The sequence below is a fragment of the Dunckerocampus dactyliophorus genome, chromosome 1 (genome assembly GCF_027744805.1).
Source record: "Dunckerocampus dactyliophorus isolate RoL2022-P2 chromosome 1, RoL_Ddac_1.1, whole genome shotgun sequence".
NCBI classification, from domain to species: Eukaryota; Metazoa; Chordata; class Actinopteri; order Syngnathiformes; family Syngnathidae; genus Dunckerocampus; species Dunckerocampus dactyliophorus.
The window spans coordinates 26,752,012-26,773,801 of NC_072819.1; the positions used below are offsets into that span (position 1 = coordinate 26,752,012).

At 41.5% G+C, this 21,790-nt stretch overlaps 2 protein-coding genes across 4 annotated transcripts in view; one reads left to right on the forward strand and one right to left on the reverse strand.

Moving 5' to 3' along the window:
• The window catches only part of znf362b (zinc finger protein 362b), a 10,908-nt gene extending 7,224 nt beyond the window's left edge, over positions 1-3,684 (reverse strand). The window contains exons 1-5 of one of the 2 annotated variants that reach the window (XM_054795551.1): positions 3,553-3,684; positions 890-953; positions 492-753; positions 243-347; positions 1-137 (exon numbers count right to left, since the gene is read on the reverse strand). The exon at positions 1-137 is cut by the window's left edge and continues 176 nt beyond it. In XM_054795551.1, coding sequence (XP_054651526.1) covers positions 1-137; positions 243-347; positions 492-753; positions 890-952 — 567 coding nt within the window. In that variant the 5' untranslated portion in view covers position 953; positions 3,553-3,684. Of the gene's footprint in view, positions 138-242; positions 348-491; positions 754-889; positions 954-2,990; positions 3,398-3,552 lie in introns of those variants that run through there. The other variant, XM_054795544.1, reaches the window with a different exon arrangement.
• Positions 1-20,916, forward strand: part of si:ch211-112c15.8 (tumor necrosis factor receptor superfamily member 1A) — a 29,889-nt gene extending 8,973 nt beyond the window's left edge. Inside the window, exons 1-10 of one of the 2 annotated variants that reach the window (XM_054795570.1) lie at positions 4,818-4,959; positions 6,545-6,638; positions 7,948-8,073; positions 8,345-8,473; positions 8,568-8,616; positions 11,714-11,841; positions 11,980-12,126; positions 12,729-12,766; positions 13,171-13,258; positions 18,343-20,916. In XM_054795570.1, coding sequence (XP_054651545.1) covers positions 4,957-4,959; positions 6,545-6,638; positions 7,948-8,073; positions 8,345-8,473; positions 8,568-8,616; positions 11,714-11,841; positions 11,980-12,126; positions 12,729-12,766; positions 13,171-13,258; positions 18,343-18,677 — 1,137 coding nt within the window. In that variant the 5' untranslated portion in view covers positions 4,818-4,956 and the 3' untranslated portion in view covers positions 18,678-20,916. Of the gene's footprint in view, positions 1-4,817; positions 4,960-6,544; positions 6,639-7,947; positions 8,074-8,344; positions 8,474-8,567; positions 8,617-11,713; positions 11,842-11,979; positions 12,127-12,728; positions 12,767-13,170; positions 13,259-18,342 lie in introns of those variants that run through there. The other variant, XM_054795561.1, reaches the window with a different exon arrangement.
• Positions 20,917-21,790: the final 874 nt, after the last annotated feature.

Here is a 21,790-nt window from a genome sequence, read left to right on the forward strand (position 1 = left end):
AGGACCACTAGCCAGCCCAGAGATGATGTTGACAGAGGGGGCACCGCCCAAGCGGTTCTGACTGCTGGAGGTTGGAGTCGTGGGAGTTAGAGCCTCTGAAGTACTGTGGCTGTCAGGTCGGGATGAAAGAGCCAGACCTGTAGGGGTGGAAAGCAGGACAATTCTGTCCCAAAATCTAATGACATGTCTAGCTACTGTGTACATGCCTGTTGCTTCCTAGAAGTTGTAGTAGTCTACCGTACCTGAGCGATGGTTGATGCGGCTGTGTTCCTCACTCAGTTGCCTCATGTGCCAGTCTTCCCATAATCCTTTGGACTTCACAGCTGCCTTGTCGTCCATGTTTCCATCTAGAGGTTGTGAGGCAATACAAATATTACAGGTCTCTAACTGTCATGTATTTTTGGAGATTTTATTTGCATACACTGCTGCAATAAAATTAAACAATGATTACCAATGATTACGTGACACAAGATGACAAAAATATTTGATACCTGGTCCAGAGCTGGAGGCTGGCCGGCCGTGCAAAGGGATGTCTGACTGTGCAGAGTTTTGCTGCTGCGGGTGGTGGCCCGGCACCTGCTGAGGCTGTGGCTTCGGTACCGGCATGCCATGCTGGCCGCCACCGTCCGGGGAAGAGGTGGACACGAGCAAAGGTTGCTGGGAAGGGGAGGAGGTAGTCGGCAGGTGCAGGGGTCGGATCTTCTCAGCCATCAGCTGCTCCTTGATCTTGTTAATGAGCACCAGGTTATCCAGCTGAAAAGGGTTAACGGGTCATGCTCAACAGAAACCGCGCACCGTGTGTAAATGTCATTCATGCACATTGAAAAGCATGTGCGGCCATTCACACATGGAAATCTCGCAGTTATTTCGTATTCAAAAGTGGACTTACCTGGCCAGGCATGGATGGAGGTGGCGGCCAGAAATATGGGTTGTTAAATCGAGGCTCCGCCATCCTGAAATAAGAACATGCACTTGTGAGATGCTAACATACGGAAGAGTGATGAGCTGGAAAGTCACTTTGGAGGAAAATATGCTCACAAGGAAGGTTCATGTGCCAAACTCTCAGAACCAACAGATTTTATTATTACAAAAAAAAAGCTTATTTATTAGCTTTCATTTCCATTTGTCTTGCCATTAATGAACTACAGTTCTACATTCTATTTCAATCCTTAAATATGCAATTTTAGGGTGCATGCTCTGGGAAATGTAACGATTCCACACACATACAAACTTTGATAAATTATGCTGAACAAAGCATGGACATCTTAGCTTTGTGTATCGGTGACAAAGCAAATTATTGAAATATCTAATGTCTCATGAATAAACCAGCCATCAATTGTCCTCCGTAACAGAGGCGTTTCCAAGGTTTTCGCCACCGTTTCGACATGTTTAGTAGTGTTTGATGACATTCCGCCACGATTGGACATGTCTGCATGGTGGTGTTGCGTTGATAAATGGTCTTTTACTTGTATAGCGCTTTGAATGCCTTGGAGGTGGAAAAGCGCTGCACAAGTGAAAGACACTGCTAGCACATTTACTGTACCTACTGATGACGCAGCATCAGGAGCAACTGGGGGTTCAGCATCTTGTGTATTTTCATCAAAATTTGTTGAGACTTTCACACGATCACGGGAGGACGGTGGATCGAACCCGCAATTTTCAGGTTGGGAGACGACCACACACCCGAGCCATGCCGCCCCCATTGCCTCATTTCCTTCTTCTTACGGGTGGCAGGAGTCACGTGGCAACCAGCTTTGAGGCGCATTACCGCACCTACCGTGTTGGTGTGGCCCAAAGTTACGAACATGATACGGCAACTGGATCGGTCCGATCTCGTGGCGGAAGCCAATATTATCCGATTTCAAAATACAGCGGAACGGCAGCCGATCCCTACCTAACATGCATATTTTTGGAATGTGGGAGGAAGCCGGAGACCCCTTTTCCCACTGTGACTGGTTTGCAGCTTTTTTTGAAGCTGGTTCTCAGAGCTTTGCTTTTCCATTGTCATGGTTCCACAATTGCTTCGAACTGAAGCTATCTTTTTTTGGTTCAACTCTAGCTCCAAATGCTCATCCTTGCTCGGAGCTCCCCATATACCCGAAGCCTGCAACGTGCAATCATTATGTTAAAATGTTTTGCATTTTGCACCTTTAATTTTTTGGTGTTTTGATTAAAAAATGGTCAACACTTTAAATTTCCTGATTGGAGGCGTAACTCTATTGACGTAATGACACAGCTCGCCAGGACAATGGAAAATGAAACTGGTGTCGGAGTCAGTTAGCAGGAAACACGGTTCCACCCAGGCCTCGAACTTAATCCAGCACTGACACCGAAATTTAAAGGGCTAAGAGAGGTTCCAACTGAGATACGAACCCGGATCTCCTGACCATGTGGCCCCTCAAGATTTTGTTATATATATATCTATGTATATATAGATATAGATATATATATATATTTTTTTTTTTTAACAATATGATGAGCACCAATTTAAAAAACAAGCTATGTGCCAAAAGTGGGCCCCAGGCCACACTTTGGAGACCCCTGTACTACACCTTTGCAGAATACAACTATGATACTGTAATAAGGAACTCACTAACGTGTCAATAAAAAGTGAGCATTACTGTCACAGTTGCTCTTGGATTGGATCCCGTGTGGTTATGATGTTGTGGTGTATATTCAAATAGATTTTTGTAAAGTATTAAAAAGACATAAAAAATTTCAAACAATTATAGTAAACATTTGAGAGCTGTCGTACAATACAAAAAATACAGTGATACGGTTTGCAAGATGTCGCTTTCGTGTATTTTCATCTAAAATTGTCAATGTCATTTCTGCTCTGATGTGTCTGTGTCTACTAACAAGAAATAGTTAGTCAACCCTTTTCTTTTTTTAAGCCAAACTTTGCCTCCTTGTGCCCCGTGTTCGAGCACCTCTGGCCGCCCTGCTAGAGCAGCTTTTGGGCGGACACAAGCTCCCGGCACGGCGCTTACATTCCCAGACGGTCATCTTAAAACATTCCCAGACAAAAGAGAAACAAAAATGGCAGCCTTATTTTTATAAGGCGGGACGCCATATTCTGCAGTCTTCTTCTTCCACCGCTCCAAAAAAATGCATTGATCGCTTGCTTGGAGAGAATGTGTGTCGCTCACTACGGTGTGTTTATCACGTCCATGTTAGCATGATGGATTGTTTACGGACACTTGCAGCTTTGAATAGCCCGGCCTCCCCACCCCTTAAAAAAACTGACACTTCCTACACCAACCATGCCCTGTCGAGAAAAAAAGCAGCGCGGAAACAAGAAGGAAAGATGCAGGTTTGATGAGCACCAAGCTTTGAAGAACCTTACAAAAAAACGCTTCGACTATGCAATGAAAGGGCGACGTGCCATCTTAACCAAATCGCACTTTCAGGGCTGCGGGTTTTTTTCACATTCTGCAACTTTTGGACGAATCGAACGGACGGCGGTTTGCATTTAGTTTCCCTGAACGATGCAGATGTTTGCAGCGAATAATCGAACTTGAGGGCAAAAAAAACACATGCACAAATAAATACCTTTGGTCCTGACTGCAGGTATTGTCTTGCCAGCACAGCTTTCATATAAAAAAGACTGGATGTTCTTTCTGCCTGCCTCCAGTCCGAGCAGCGCTTCCGGGTCGCTTTGTTCACTTCTGGGTGCCACTGCTGCTAGTGCTGCTGCAGCCTCGATGGAGCCACACACACACACGAATAGAGAGGATATGATTTTTAGGTTGGATTTTGCTACTCTCTGACCTACTTTGATGGCATTGGATAGAGTGTGTTACTGTTGCAGCTTAAAAGTAAACTGAGCTCAAATCCATTAAGAAAATGCCGCATAAATGCGTTAAAAGAACACTTGGCAATGTAGCTGCTGCAAGTGTGTTCCATTGCATTTTATTCATATGCATTTGCATGAAAGTCGCCAATTCATTCCTGTCGAGAGGACATTCAAGGTGATAGGTCACAATATTAGGTACACCTGCACAATACTGGAGTTATATCAAATTCTGCATCTACAAGTCATGTTAATGCTCAGTTTTGACAGTTTCCGCTCATTTGTAAAGCAAACATTTAAAGTTTAAATGTTGACAACTATTGCTAACATGCATTTATTGTTTAAAAAATAAATGCATGTTAGCAATAGTTGTAGATTTTCTCATTCGTAGCAATAATTGAAAACTCAATTGCAATACGTTTTCAAAGTGCCAAAACTAAAGAACGTGTAGTTAACCATCTCCAGCTCATGTTGTCTCGTCTAATGGACGTGTATTTCCTGGTTGGACACAACTAATATTATAATCTGAGTCTATCTGTGCAACAAAACCGGAGTATTGTTAAATTATATTTTGGATACAGGTCTTGTATTGCAAAGTCTACACATGTACTTGTATCCCAATGCGACAAGCTCACATGTTATAGTTTACATATAGGTGTAGTTAAGGTATCAGATATTATCAGATTTCAAGTGGCATATTGCAAAATGTCATACAAATGCCAAAATGTGCTCCCAGCCGTATTTTAATTGTTAGTACATCCCAAACATGTGTGTTATGCCTTATTTGAATATAATCAAGCTGTCTGTATGACTGGCATCAGAGAGCTTCACAAGATTTATGGGACTAATCATTAAGTGGAATTTGACACAAGTAGTCACCATCCACGTGTGTGTGGCGGTGTAAGTTGATGTCACTGAGTTCCTGTTTTTCGCAGCATTTCCGTTAAGACGACCTAAACCTTGTCAAAGGCAGACACACACACTAGCTCACTAATGACTTCCTTTCAATACCTCATGATGGCAGAGCGTTGGAAAGGCTCACCCTGACAGACGCTTCCTCATCTGATGATGCCATGCTGTGTGCTACACTTTCTGTCAGATGACTAGATTCAACTCCATCAGAAGTTTGTCACTTTTGTCACCTCAAGATCAGCTCTTCCAACATGGTGAGCGTCAGTATTTTCTGTCTGATTCAAGGATGCATTATTGTAGTTTCAAATAGTTGATTTTTTTGTGTTTCGAAACACTTTTCCTAAATAGAAAAACAATCTGTTGAAACTGGTCAGACTGTGGCCATCACATAACTTATGATGTATATTTTTCTTCTCGTGTTCTTTTTCTAATACCCCTTGTCACTACGCAATACGTACCGAAAAGACGTACAAAAAAACGCAGTCGGTTTTACACATGTGCAGGTCGGCCTATTTTTTGGCAATCACATGTTAGGCATGTGTAATCTACGCCATCCGTCAATCTATTTTATGGCAGCAATATGCGTCCCCCGATTAATCCATCATTGCACTCTGCTTATGATTGTGTACATTGAAATATCTCTGCATTTTATGTGTTTTATTCTATTTATTTATGTATGTTATACGTAACCGAATATGGCATTTATGTCTACTCTACGTGCATTGCGTAAGTTTTTACGTAGCTCAGTTTTGGTGAATAAAGATGATAGAAGTCTTTTAATAAGAGTTAATAATAAAATAACCCCCCAATATATTACAAATATGAATATTATGTTCATATATTTAAAAAATAATAACTACCACAGCACGTGACGTCACAGAAGCACTGTCGTAAAAATTTGCTACAGGAGAAAGTGACACAGCTCTCACGCATGTACAGAAACGCTCGCGTTTCTGGGACAGATTGCATGATGACACCCCTTGTAGAAGCTGTTAAGGCTTTTTTTTAAATAAATGTTGCAAAACAGCCATGGAAAAGGCAAAGCATAAACAGCAGTTGCAGTGCTTGTATACACTTTGCCATACACAACAGTGATTCGACAATACAGTATATGGCAATACGGTACAGTATGTGTGTTGACTGGTCTTTTGGCATCTGACCATGTCAAATGCTTTTATTACTTTGATTTCACTTTCAGTTGACCGTAGTTCTTAATAATGCTGTTAAAAGATATCCATACTATTTCCCTCAAATATTGTTACTTTTCATAAAATCACATTTATCTGCAGTGGGAAGATCAGCATGCTTACTCACAATTAATGCAAATTTGTCTATAATAGATTATTGATAATCGTTATGTCCGTGTCTACAATGATGGTTGTCAACTACGACAAATGTTAAGCTACCAGCACCACCATGACTGACTGTAGACACAATTATCTTGATACTCACTTGTGTTGCCAGCTATTTATTTAGATAATAACTGTGTGTTAATTCATTTTAAGTGTATGGTAACTCTATACTGCTATACAAGCTGTACATTGACTGCTGTAAAATATTTCCAATTTTTATTAGTATATCTAGCCAATATTTCGAAAGCATTGTTCCTTGAGAAGATCTACTGTAATAAAAAGAGTTGCGGAAATGTGAGGGGTGTACTCACTGAGATGCAATATGATAAAATATACATAATTATTTTAACCTCTGATTCATTCTTTCCCTCAAATGCGTGTAATTGATTAGACTACCCGTTACTGGAAAAAAATAACAGCTTTAGTGACACTGTTACTCCCAACACTGCATGTTAATGTATGGTAAACGCATTGTCTTGTGTTTCAGATTTTCCTATTAATGGCCTTACTTCCCATTGGACAAAGTGACACGGACCTGCTGTACACTTCCATTAATTCGTGTTACATGGAGTGTCCACCTGGTAAATGCTTACAATTAATTTTCATTAATTTGTCATGTATTGTTATACTGGTTTTATTTAAGGGTGCTGTCTGCCTTGGTTGGAGATTTTTCTGTTATTTAGGGACTTTAAAATGAAAGCATGTATTGATCTGCAGTTTATGTTCTCACTGAACATCAGCGTGTGCAGCTGAGAGGTCTGCCCCGCACCAAAACAGTCACACACCGTCAGTACACTGTCAGCTCCTGCAGCACACTGAGAGCATAGTGAAGCTCCACGCAGCCATAAATCACGCATGCGCGAGGTGTGATGCCGCCGTGGCGGATTTTGCCGCTTTACAGAGCGGGATCTAAAACGTAAATGTTTCTTAAACTTCATTACATTACTGGTCATTACACTCAAGCCTCACTCACAATTCCATTCAAAAAATATCATTTAACCAGAAGGCTAAAAAAACAACAGCAGCAAAAATGAAAAATCAGCAGTAACTTTACAAGAATAAAGACAACATTTTAAGAGACAATTTTTTTTAATGTAACGAGAAAAAGTTGAAATTGTAAATATTTTTTTTTTTTAATTTTTATTAAGTCAGTAATATCATGAGACACAAACAAAACAATGAATAAAGTTGTAATTTTTACAAAATTAGGTTGCAGAAAACGTTATAATGTTACGAGAATAAAGTCAAAACATCATTTGAATGAAGTCAATTACGAGAAGAAAGTGGAAATAGTTGGAAAATTTAAAACAAAACAACAACATCAGAAATGGCAGAAACAGTTGGGATTTTATGAGAATAAAGTCAAGATATTAGGAGAAAATTGTCATATTCTAACGAGAAAAAAACTTTTTTACAAGAATAAACTTGTCATATTATGAGGGAAAATAATGTCATAAGTTAGAATGTGAGAATAAAGTCAAAATAATATGTGAATAAAATCATAATATTACAAAAATAAATTTTAAAAAGATAATTTAAGAAGAAAGTTGAAATATTTGGAAAATTATAAAAACAACAGCAAAAATGGGGAAAGAAAGACCAAAGTTCATACTAATAATACACTTTTTCACCTATATCACTGAAATATATACAGTATAACTTCTTAGGATATTTACATGTGTTGGTTTACTAAATATTATATTCCATCGTTCATTTTTTAGTATGTGTCCCTCACTGAAAAATGTTTTGACACCCTTATTCTTGGGTCTCGCATTTATCTTTTGATGTCAAAAGCAAAGTCGGTGGTGGTGTTCTTTTCTGGTTGAAAAAAGTGTAATTTGGAGCCGACAACGGACAGCACCTTTTAAAGTATCCCTTTCCCCCCAACAGGTTATCATAAAGAAGGAAACTGCAATGATCCCATTTCAAAGAACAGATGTAAAAAATGTGAGAGTCCCACATTCACAGCAGAATCCAACAGTCTGGATGAATGCCTGAGGTGTGACACGTGTGGTTGTAAGTAGCATTCTTCTTGTTGCTTCCCAAGATGTTTTCATCACAAATTCAACATCATAGAAAAAAACAAGACACAGTTGTTAATGCTGATTGATGAAAGAATGACGGAATATTAAAAGAATGTTATTGGTACAAATCTGCTAACAGGATATGGATTGTGTAGAGAAGGAAACACAAGTCCAAAATAAATGTGGCTAAAGAAAGGGAAATACATCTCAAGTGTGAGAGGGGAGCAATTAAAAGACAATCCTTGAAACTGTTTTCTCCTCAGCTTATGAAGTGGAGATACAGCAGTGTACCTTTAACAGTAACGTGGTATGTGACTGCATGGATGGATACTACAATGCAGGCTCCAGTGAAAGCCTCCATTGCCTCGCATGCCACTGTGAAAACTGTAAAGGTAACAAAGTCAAAGGTCTTCATTGAAATAGATTTGTATTCATTCTTCCTAAAGTGTTTTTTTTCATTTCATTTTTTATGTTGTTATTTTTCAGATTCTCAGAACATCTCTTCTGAAGATAGGAAGTGTGAGGCCTGTTTTCGGTGAGACGTTAACAGTAACATTTGTTGGTTAGTCACTGGGGAAATATCTGCAAAAGAGCAGTATCACAAAGACATTATTGCTGGGTTTAATGGTCAGACGGAGCTGCAGTGTAGCATACTGCACTGAGAGGTGTTTCTAATATTTTATAAACATTTTACCTTATTTAGCTGTGGTACTTCCTCAAATATTGGGCAGGGGCATCTTATTAGCAGGGTTGGGCAATAATTTTTATATGCCGGTTTACTGGCATAAATTCTTCCAGTGATAAAAAAAAATCACTAATACCAGTATAAATGATCATTTTAAATGGAAAAAACCAGTGTTGATGCCATGTTTGTCGTGCGACTGCGCGCCGCGGTGCACTGTATTGACGCATTTGCGCTTCACATGCACCATAGCATGTAGGGCCCTACGATTTCGGCGTTAACGCAATCGCCGACAGAATCGTGTAATTGGCCAATAAAAACTGAATTTACTGTTAAACGCGGAATCTCGCGGAAATTGACATAATGTGAATGAAATGCTGTCATCGTGATGAGAAGAAACGTTCGTGTTAACTTGGCACTAAACCGCCTCCTCCCGAACAAAACATGTTGAAATGGCAACACCAGGGAAAGTTGCGTGAATGGAAGCTAGCGGTGCGGTTGTGTGTGTGCGACTCAGGCTTGATGAAAGGAGCGTTTTACAATGCCCGATGACGACGGTCTGAGTTCTGAGGTGAAAAAAGACGTTTATTCTTGCACCCAGCTAATCTTACAGACATTCTCAACACACAGAACACACTTCTGGCCTTCAAACTAAGAGCGCCGTTTGCCCCATGTCAGAACTGTGAGTGTCATTAAAAATATCTTACAAATGCAGTTGAAATTGCATTGGTGACTACATCTTACTTAATCACAAGCACAGGCATTACAGTTTGTTTTAGATTTTATAGTAATGAGAGCAGAGGCTGACATCCCATTAGAAAATGTAGCCAGGCTACATCCATTTCTGAATTACTGGGCAAAATTGTGCTTTGATGTCTTGCATCAATAGATGTACAAATTTTTGCATTTAATTAACGGACATTTTATTCACTAACCCATAAAGCACACACTCGCTATGTTGGTAAAAATAAGTGTAAAATATAAAAAACGCAATTCTAAAAAATGAAAACAGAAAAAACGGAATTTGGAAAAAAATACAACAAAATTTGGGAAAAAATAAAACTGATTTCATAAAGCCATAAGCATGGTTCAGCGGTGGCGGAGATAGGCAGAGCAGATACAAGAAAAGAGAGAAAAGTAGACTGGCTGAAGGCGGAGGAAAAGCGAAGACTATAGATGAAGAAATTGTTACTAAACGAGGAGGTACCTCTGTAATATGGAAGTAATTTGGTTTCGATAGAGCAGGTGTGGACCAAGAGACCATAATATGCAATGTTTGCAAAGCAACGGTGAAGGCAAAAGGTGGGAACACGACAAATTTGTTCTACCATCTCAAGTGCAAACAGAGTTGAGTATGAAGAGTGCGTCATGAAGCGTGAAACAGAGTCAGCGAGCACGTCAACACTGAGCCAGTCAAAAATAAAAAACGCTTAGTTTGGTAGACATTAAATGTAGTTACTGTGTTGCACAGTTTGTGACCAATAAATCAATAAATGTGCTTTACAATTTGAGACAATTGAGAAGTGTATTTAATTATATGGGTTAAAGTTTGTAACTTTTTATACAAGATTCCACTGATTTTTATATTGTTATATCGTGATACATCCCAACTGGAGAGAGTACTAAACGTTTGTTTGAAGGGAGTTCCATTCCATTCCATTTTCCTCCGCTTATCCGGGTCCGGGTCGCGGGGGCAGCAGTCTTAGTAGGGAAGCCCAGACTTCCCGGTCCCCGACCGCCTCCTCCAGCTCCACCGGGAGGACACCAAGGCGTTCCCAGGCCAGCTGTGTAACATAATCCCTCCAGCGTGTCCTAGGTCTTCCCCGGGGCCTTCTCCCGGCTGGGCATGCCCGAAACACCTCACAAGGGAGGCGTCCGGGAGGCATCCGGACTAGATGCCCGAGCCACCTCAGCTGGCTCCTCTCGATGTGAAGGAGTAGCGGCTCTACTCTGAGCTCCTCCCGGATAACCGAGCTCCTCACCCTGTCTCTTAGGGTGAGTCCCGCTACCCTACGAAGAAAACTCATTTCAACCGCTTGTATCCGCGATCTCGTTCTTTCGGTCATGACCCAAAGCTCATGACCATAGGTGAGGGTGGGAACATAGATCGAACGGTAAATTGAGAGCTTTGTCTTCCGGCTCAGCTCTCTCTTCACCATAACAGTCCGGTACAGCGACCGCATTACTGCAGACGCTGCGCCAATCCGCCTATCGACCTTACGCTCCAACCTTCCCTCACTCGTGAGCAAGACCCCGAGATACTTGAACTCCTCCACCTGGGGCAGGACCTCATTCCCAACCCGGGGGGAGCAATCCACAATTTTCCGACTGAGAACCATGGCCTCAGATTTGGAGGTGCTGAGTCTCATCCCAGAAGCTTCACACTCAGATACAAACCGTCCCAGTAAACGCTGCAGGTCACAGCCCGATGAGGCCATCAGGACCACATCGTCCGCAAATAGCAGAGATGAGATCCTGAGGCCCCGAACTGGACTCCCTCGACACCTTGGCTGCGCCTAGAAATTCTGTCCATGAAAATTATGAACAGAATTGGTGACAAAGGGCAGCCTTGGTGGAGGCCAACGTTCACCAGAAACAGGCTTGACTTACTGCTGGCAATGCGAACCAGGCTCCTACTCCGGTTGTACAAGGACTGAATGGCACGTAGTAACGCGCCACCAATCCCATACTCCCGGAGCACCCCCCACAGGACACCGCGAGGGACACGGTCAAATGCCTTTTCCAGGTCCACAAAGCACATGTAGACTGGTTGGGGAAACTCCCAAGTACCCTCCAGTTTGAAGGGAGTATCTATTTAAAAAAGGCAACTATTTTAGGATATACAGGTAGATATACAGACGGGTACAAAATATGTTTTCAGTGTGTCTGACTGTGCATGAATAAATATATATATCTGCAAAATTCAGCTTCTAATTGTGCTGTTTTTTAGGGAACAGTGTTTGAAAGATGCACAATGCAAGATGAAATGTTTAACTACAAGTGCAACTACTACATTCACAACAGAGACAATGCGTCCCAAGTCTTATAGACCATCACAAAATGAAGTTTCACCTAATGGTACGTTACATGTTGCATGTTTTATCCCATATCTGCTGCCATAGTCCAAATTTCAGGTTATATACTTTTCAATTGTTAAATTTGATGGGTTTTTTTTGCTAAGTGGTACAATTAGGTCTGTGGTTGTTGTGTTTGCAGCAGGAAGTTATGTCCAGTGGATGACCATCATGCTGGTTGTGGTGCTCTGTTGGCTTGTGGTGCTCTGCATCTGCTTTGCCTGCTACCCGTGCTCTCCTCCCTCCTGCAGAAACAAAAACCCTGACAAAGATAATGCATGCTCAAATGGTAAGTAAGTACATTTTACTCAAATCTAATTTTATGGTACTGGATTATTTTGCATTCAGTACAGAGTCGTAATGGTGGGTTGTTATATGCAGAGAAAAAGAAGAAAGGAAAAAGTAAGCTTGCATGAGCATATTCCAACAAATGTGTTGGCAGAATATTTTACTTATTTTCTGAGGTATAGCTCAGATTTTAGTGCAAATTACTTAAGAGACAGTGCCTCATAAGTAAAATATCTTGTTGATCTATTTTGTTTTCAGATGGTTAATATTCATTTTTTAAATGGCAATATCTTAATTATAAGAACATAATTTCTGGTACGTCTGTGTAGGCTCTCAGTCGTACAGGAGTTGTCCATCGAGGAAAAGGCTTCTTGAGACGAGTTTGCTGACGAAGCTCTTCGGATGAGGAGCGAAACGTCCGACACCTTCTACACAGAAGTACAGATGACGTCTCAAGAAGCCTTTTCCTCGATAATTTCTGGTAATTTTGTAGCATTTCTGGCTTTTGATTTTATTTTCCATAAATGGAAATGAGTTATTAGCTTGCTTTCTTAAGAGCTTTGTCAAGAAGCTTACAGATCATATCTGTTTTTCTCTCTACAGAAACTCACAGTCATCCAAACAGTGACTCGAACATGTTGGTATGTTCCCACTTACATGTAGCTTATGTCCAATAGACATGCTTGTATATCATGTATGATTAATATAACTTTACATTTTATGAAGCAGACATTGTATGTGAATTAATGGAGGACTCACTGGTTAACACTTGACAGCATATCATAGCAATTCCCAGAAACCGTTACAGTACAGGTATGCCATTAGAGCAATCCACTTTGTAGGTGCCAGGACCTCTTGTAGCATTATTGCATTTCTGTCTTGTGAAAAAAAGATACGAAAAACAATTGTTAACAAAACTGTTCATTTACAAATGTGACACACATTTTGTGTGTCAGTGAAACCCTGTTCAGAAATGAAGACACAACTGAAGCACAACTACAGGATCAAAATCATGACAGATTCCTTTTTTGTCGCTTTCTTCAAGAAAATTAACATTTCTGATGAAAACACCATGATGACATCAGTTGCACCAGTACATCTTGACCACATGGCGACTTCACTGCCAGACAAAGGTATGCTTCCATCTTTCGCCTGATATTTGTCTGCTGCTATACAGTCTTCTTTGCATGGGTCTTGAGTAAAGAGGCATCATGCCACAAGGACCCTGTATGCACACTCTACAATGCTACACGGACAACTGCTTTTGTCCAATTACTTACAAAAAATAAACACAGGACACCGATAAATTGTTACTTACAAGTTGCTCTTCTGACTCTTCAACACCACCAAGTAACGTTGGAACGGTGAACAGAGCAGAGCGAAGCAGAGCGGTGGGAGGGCAGGCCTACAGCGTTTAGCAACTACAAACATTGCAACTGCCCAGGGTCAGAGGTGGCATGGCACTACCGTATTTGGAAGAATGCTATAAAGCTGCAAAGCTGCTTTCTTTCTTTTGCTGGTGCGACCCTAATATCGAAGCAAAATGAAGAGAAATAGAGCAAACCCAAGTGGAAACACCTCTTGCATCTATCTTAGGGGACAAAATTCTCCAGAAACAAAATCTAAATAAGCTCTCCAAATGGAGCATCATCCCGCTACATATCTGGAATAAAAAATGTAGAGATCCAAAATTTGAAAAATCAGCAAAAATACTACACTGGGTGGCTTATGATTCTGATGTTGTTCCAGCCAAAATGGATTGGAGATTCAAGGAATGGATAAGTGGAAGAATCTCCTCCTACTGCACTGTTTCTGCTGGGGGGGAACTGAAAACCTTTCGGCAGCTTACAGAAACACACAATTTGGAGAAATAGGATTTTTATAGATAGCTACAGCTAAGATCCTGTTTTGAAAAACATATTAACTAATGGCCAGCCAGCCAAAATTACACCAAGAGGGCAGCGACGACTCATCAAAGAGGTCACAAAAGACCCTACAACAGCATCCAAAGAATTGCAAGACTCATTTGACTCAGTTAAGGTCAGTGTTCATGACTCCACCATAGGAAAGACACTGGGCGAAATCGACCTGCATGACAGAGTTCCAACACCAAAAACACTGCTGAACAAAAAGAAGGCTCGTCTCAATTTTGCGAGAAAATATCTTGATGACCAAGACCTTTCGGAAAATACTCTGTGGTCTGACGAGACAAAAGTTAAATTTTTTGGAAGGTGTGTGTCCCATTACATCTGTCATAAAAGTAACACTGCATTTCAGAAAAAGAACATCATACCAACAGTAAAATATGGTGGTGGTAGTGTGATGGTCTGGGGCTGTTTTGCTGCTTTAGGACTTGATGTAATAAATGGAACCATGAATTCTGCTGTCTACCAAAAAATCCTAAAGGAGAATGTCCAGCCATCTGTATGTGGCCCCAAGCTGAAAGGAACTTGGGTTTTAAATCAGGACAATGATCCAAAACACACCAGCAAGTCCACCTCTGAATGGCTGAAGAAAACCAAAATGAAGACTTTAGTCTTTAGTTCATTTTAGCTTGGTCAAAGTCCTGACCTGAATCCTATTGAGATGCTGTGGCATGACCTTAAAGGGAGATTCATGCACTTAAACCCTCCAATGTGGCTGATTTACAACAATTCTGCAAAGATGAGAGGGGCAAAATTCCTCCACAGTGCTGTAAGACACTCATTGCAAGTTATCGCAAACACTTGATTGCAGTTGTTGCTGCTAAGGGTGGCCCAACCAGTTATTAGGTTTAGGGGTCAGTTTTTCACACAGGGGCCATGTAGGTTTGGATTTTTATTCTCCTCTATTAATAAAAAGTTTAGTTTAAAAACTGCATTTTGTGTTCAGTTGTGTTGGCATTGACTAATTAAATTTGTTTTATGATCTGAAACATTTAAGTGTGACAAAAAAAAAAACTCAGGAAGGAGGCAAACACTTTTTCACACCACTGTAGGTGTCCTGCTATTGGCTGGCCAAGAGTACATGATGAACCTCTTCTCTTACCCAAAATCAACTGGGACAGGCTGGGACAGAAATTGTTACTGTATTGTACTGTATTTACTGTAGTTACTGTATGTGTTTTACTGTTGTATTAATAGAAAAATAAATTCAGGACAGACTTATATACGTATATTTGTATGTATTAGCAGCTCCAAATGAACTGAAAATTTTAAGCTAAAAGACACCACACATGCTCACCACTCATGGGAGGGGAACCAGTCCTCTCGAGAGGGGATGGACTTGCCAGCAGTGAGAGGTGACGGGCAGTGGTGGCAATTCTTGTTGCGCCCCGGCTTGTAGCATGTATGTTGGAGTTTAACCCGGTGAACAAGAGGGTAGCTTCCCTCTGCCTTCGGATGGGGGGACGGGTCCTGACTGTTGTTTGTGTTTATGCGCCAAAAGGCAGTTGGGAATACCCACCCTTTTTGGAGTCTCTAAAGGGAGGACTGGAGAGTGCTCCCTCAGGGGATTCCCTTGTTCTGCTAGGAGACTTCAACGTTCACGTTGGCATCAACAGTGAGACGTGGAGAGGCGTGATCTGAACCCAAGCGGTGCTTTGTTATTGGACTTCTGTGCTTGTCAATAACAAACACTATATTCAAGCATAAGGGTGTCCACATGTGCACTTGGCACCAGGACATTATGGGCCGCAGTTTGATGATTGACTTTGTGGTTGTATCATCGGACTTGCGGCCATATGTTTTGGACACTTGGGTGAAGAGAGGGGCAGAGATGTCAACCGATCACCACCTGGTGGTGAGTTGGCTACGATGTGGGGGAGGATGCCGGTCAGACCTGGCAGGCCTAAACGTATTGTGAGGGTCTGCTGGGAATGACTGGCAGAGACCCCTGTCGGAAGGAGTTTCAACTCCCACCTCCGGGAGAGCTTCGACCATGTTCCGAGGAAGGTGGCGGACATTGAAGCTGAAGAAGGAGTCCTAACGGGCCTTTTTGGCTCATGGGACTCCGGAAGCAGCTGACAGGTATCAGCACAGCGAAGCGGTCTGCGGCTCTGGCAGTCGCTGAGGCAAAAACATGGACATGGGAGGAATTCTGAGAAATCATGGAGAACGACTTCCGGAAAGCTTCGAATAGATTCTGGACCACCATCCGGCATCCCAGGAGGGGGAAGCAGTGCGTATGGTGGGGATGGTGTGATGTTAACCTCGACTCGAGATGTTGTGGATTGGAGGAAAGAGTACTTCGAAGACTTCGAAGACCTCCTCGACTATTGTGGAATCACACGCCTCAGCCTCCCTGGTAAGGTCTATTCAGGGGTTCTGGAGAGGAGGATCCGCCGGATAGTTGAATCTCGGATTCAGGAGGAGCAGTGTGGTTTTCGGCATGGTCGTGGAACTGTGGACCAGCTCTACATTCTCAGCAGGGTCCTTGATGGTTCATGGGAGTTTGCCCAGCAGGTCTACATGTGTTTTGTGGACTTGGAGAAGGCATTCGACCGTGTTCCTTGAGGAATTCTCTGGGGAATACTCTGGGAGTATGGGGTATTGGACCAGCTAATTCAGGCTGTTTGTTGCCTGTATGACCGGTGTCAGAGTTTGGTTCGCATTGCCGGCAATAACTCCGACCCGTTTCCAGTGAGGGTTAGACTCCGCTAGGGCTGTCCTTTGTCACTGATCCTGTTCATTATATATATGGACAGAATTTTTGGTGGCTACAGGATTGAGTCTCTGCTTTTTGCAGATGGTGCGGTCCTTCTGGCTTCATCAAGCCGTTAACTTCAACTTTCACTGGATCGGTTCGCAGCCGAGTGTGAAGCAGCCAGGATGAGAATCACCACCTCCAAGTCAGTGTCCACGGTTCTCACCCGGAAAAGAGTGGCGTGGCCTCTCCGGGTCGGGGATGAGATCCTGCCCCAAGTGAATGACTTTACCTCGGCGTCTTGTTCACGAGTGAGGGAAGGATGGAACAGGTGGTACAGTCCGGCGTCTGCAGTGATGCGGACTCTACATCGGCACGTTGTGGTGCTGAGTACTGAGAGTGCTGAGCCAAAAGGCAGAGCTCTCAATTTACCAGTCGATCTACGTTCCTACCCTCACCCATGGTCATGAGCTTTGAATAGTGACCGAAAGGACAAGATTGTGGGTACCAGCGGCCGAAATGAGTTCTGGGCTCTCCCTTTGAGATAAGGGAGGTCCTCCGCCGGGAGGAGCTGGACGAAGTGGCTGAGGAGAGGGAAGTCTGGGCCTATGCAAATTTGGAGTGGCTGGACCAGAGCAGGAGGGGATAGAGAAGAAGAGAAAAGAAAACAGAGGGTGGAATGCGGGGACAAGAGGGGGACAACACAGAGAGACAATATCAACAGCAACAACAATGGCGACAAAAATAACAAAATAACAGAAACAAACAGGACCACATCAGCAAATGACTGATGGCCATAAAGACCATGATGGAGAGGACAAAATAATGTCAGCAACCTGGCTGTATTTAGAAAATTAAATCAAATTAAGTTGACCTTCTTGGGTGGCAAGGGGTACCAGAGGTCCCCAATAGCTGTCCGTGGATGGGGCCGAACCTGGCTGTAGATAACTTTCAGAAGTAACTAAAAAACAAAAACGAAAAAAACATGTTTTTTAAAAAAAAAAAATGTTTTGTCAATAACTACATAAAATTTTATGTAAATGCATATAAATTTTGGAAATAAGGGCAAAAAATAATATCCGAAAACATTTATTTTACTCAAATGTCACATTGAGGTCAAAATTGGGCTCTCGCAATCACTACTGGCAGTTGCGAAAATGAAAATGAGGTAACAGCCTTTCTCACTGGGGATGCTGAAAAGATTTGACAGACCACTACTCAGGATAATGGAAGACAAGACAGAAACTGATCCAGCCCAGGGTGTACCCTGCCTCTCAACCAAAGTCAGCTGGGAGAGGATCAAGCATACGACCTTATAAGTGGCATAGAAAATGGATTGACAGAAACTGAAATAATGACAGCAGCTACTTCAATACAGGTTTGTGGGAACGTAAGCAGTTGTGTGGGCTCAGAAAGGTTGGGGACCGCTGCTGTAAACTAATGTACAAGCATAATAATCAATACAAAGTGGAGCCTCCAAAGTTAAACACACTCGCTGGTTGACTTCCAAGTTGTTCCAACAATCATACTGAATGTTATAGCCGTTATACCTTTCCCACATAATGGCCATTTTCTTCTGGTTGCCTCACCGCAGTTTCCAGACAAGAGAAGCCATGCGAGCACTGGCCGCCCATCGTCCTCTACGCCATCATCAAGGAGGTTCCCCCACGTCGGTGGAAGGAGTTCTTGAGGCTGCTCTCGGTGGCAGACCAACAACTAGAGCGTGTGGAGCTGGAGGTGGGCTTGGGTCTCCTGGAAAGGCAGTACCAGATCCTGCTGCTGTGGAGCCAGGACTCCTCCTCCAGCCTGGAACGTGTCTTCTCCGCCTTGCATTATATGGATTTGTCAGGCTCTGCTCAGATGCTGCAGAAGAACCTGGAGAAGCTTCAGTGGAGAAACCAGCCAAATGATGCTTCCAGTACGTGCTGAAGTTTCATTTCACTTTCCATTTGGAGACTTACATATACACTCAATGACAGGAGAGCGTTACAAAGAACAGAAATTGCAATAATGCCTAGAATGCAGTTCTCAAATTTTATTATTTTTATTGGTTGTCAGAGTAAAAGATCAAGCTTTTTTAAATTAATAATTAAGCAACAAACACGTTTCTTGGGAATTGTATTTTTAGTAGTGAATTCTTGTATTCTTGTTTTTTTTATTATTAGTTTTTCGTATGTAGTGTATATGTAAATAATGAGCTGTGGCGCCCTCTACCATGCGTTCTAGCAAATCATACATGTTATGCAGTAGTCTTCAAGGGTCTGTAATCATTACAGAAATGGTGAATGACTGATGGCCAATTAGTTCCCACTTGTGCCGCAGCAAAAATGTGTTGCTTGCAGCTATGTTTTTCAACCAATCTTTCTCCATTTCTTTTGCGCAAATTGCTTATACTTTACAGACATGTGTTTGTCAGCCCGAGCAAAGGAATGAACCGAATTCGGTGGTGATTCGGCTAAACACCTTAAATTTACAATGTGTTTTGTAGATCGCATTGAGCTGTGTGAGAAATTTCAAGTCAATCCGACTTATGGGGTCAAACTTTGGAGTTTAATAACAGCACCACCATATTGTGAATTTGTCAGAAAAATAATAGTATAGGCAACACAGTAGAGGTGTATGTTTTTCTAAAGTGTCACCCCTTTCTGTAGGGGTACAACAGTGATTTTTCCCAAATAGTCATGTAGAGTAGATGACTACTGTGCGGAGAGGCAGCCGCGAATAGCACGAGTAATTGAGATGTACTGAAAAACATTTGTTTTTGTTTAATGAATTTTTGTTTCATGAAGTTTGCTATGTCAACAGCACTACTGTACATCAATTTGCTTGAGTAAGTGCTATCAGTTTGCATTGAATTAGCTTGACACACCCGTACTCACACAACATACAGTATACCAACAGCGGGTCGTCAAACCAAAAGTCTCCCTCACGGTGCAACCAAAATAACAAAAAGTAACACGTGGAACACACAGTGTAAGTGCACCACAGGTATTGAAATTATACACACTAATACACATGCAAAACAATACAATTTAATACTAACTGTTAAGCCACAAAGCATGCTGGGTAACTTCCTGTTGGGGACCTGCCTGTAAATATTCTTGTTGGGGAAATGTGTGCATGAGCTTCCCAGCATGCCGTGCAGGTTAAAATAATGTTTAAATAGTCTTGTTTTCATGTACTGTACAATATGTGTGTAATCTGTTTCAGTACCCGCATAGTTGGTGTAGTACAGTTACGTTCCACATGTGTTGCGCTGTGAGTGACGTAGGCATTTGGGTTGTAAGCTAAGAGTGTAAATATCAAGCTCGTCTACTGCATATAAAGAACACCTCAAGCAAGTTGAAGTTTGTCTCTGATTACTTTCTGAGCAACTCAAACTTTACAAATGTAGAGCAAGTGAGATAGGTTTGCTTATAATATATCTGCCTTATTACAGAGCTTATAAGCCGAAAGTGGTGTTTTTTCATAGAAATCAAAAACATTTTTGGATCAAAAATCTGCAAATGTATACGAAAATACAACGTTCCACTATAGACATGATGATGCTATGGCAATACTGTATATGACATACTGTATTTTACCTAGATTGAGTCCAGGTTTTGGTATTGAGCTAAGAAAGTCTGAGAAATCCTGGCCGAGATAATGAACATACTGTATCAACGATTGAAATCCATTGTCAAATTTTTTCTCCTTTAAGTATCAAAGATTTGTTTCAGTCTTTTAGTTTAAAGTGTGGGGGGATATGTCTGGGACATATATCATATTTTATCTGACAAAAGAGTATGGCTTCTTTCCCAGCAGCTCCCTTGCAAACCAAAAACAACAATACTGAAACCCCCACATGATGTCAGATTTTCAGTTTGCAGCAGACAAGTAGGCAACAGGCATGATTCACCCCCCACCACATATATTCTGTCTGGTTTCTTTTTGTGGTTCGTGCGTATCTCATTTAGAGATTGTTGTGCGTCTGTACAGCTACTGACAGGAAAGAACTTGGACTTTCCACTAAACTGAGAATAACATTCAGCTTTATTATGAATTGGTAGTTTATGTTTTTCATTTTTGCCAAGCTAAAACAAAGCGATCAAAATCTGAATACTTTATTGATCCCAAGGGTAAAATCAATTATTTTGATTTTGAATGCCAGTATTTAATTTTTAAAGCTATTTATGTATGCATACATGTTTTTACAAAGTTACATATTTATAATAAATATTTATGTTAAACTATTTATCAGGATTGGAAATGTTGTCTTTACTTGTTATGATTATTATTATGACTTCTCTACTAGGGGTGTCACAAGATCTTGTATCACAAGATCTCACGAGGTTCTCGTGGGCACTTCGTCTGGAACAATAATCCATACATTAATTAATCACACAATAAATGAAAATTATCTTGATAATTTTGCCGGCCTTAATATATCACCATGTGCATGCGTGTCTGTTTTCCTTGTCTCTCGCCACCAAACAGGCAGGAAGAGAGTTCACTCTGTGCATTGCTTTCAGTACCTTGGCTTCTTTGTTCAACGGCATGAACGGAGTGAGCCCTTTTGTCAGTCTTACAGTCTCTTTGTGTCGGTGGGCCGAAGTGAGGTCGGTGGCATACACAGAGTGCAGAAGTTTAACATAGTAGAAATGAAATTAGTAGATTGCAATATATTGTCATATTTTTTCGTTGTACAGTACTTTTCTTAAAAGTAATGTCTGGCCTCGTTCTCGTACACCCAATCTTGTGTTTCGTGTCGTCTCATGTGTGACACCGCTATTGTCTACACAGGCTGAGCCAGCAGCAGCAGCTGGTGTGAGGCCCCATGCAACTGTGGTATTTTTTTTATTTTAATTTATTGGTATAAACCACTCTCTACATTGCAAATTCTTCTGTGTGCAAAGAACAGATGCCTTCTCAACTGATTTCAACCCTTCTAATGTTGACGTGACTGTATGATAAATATATATAATTTTAAAACACAAACATGTATTATTGATTTTTTCAAGAACTGTTTTTTTTAAAGGACATTTTTCCTATCTTGTAGCTGC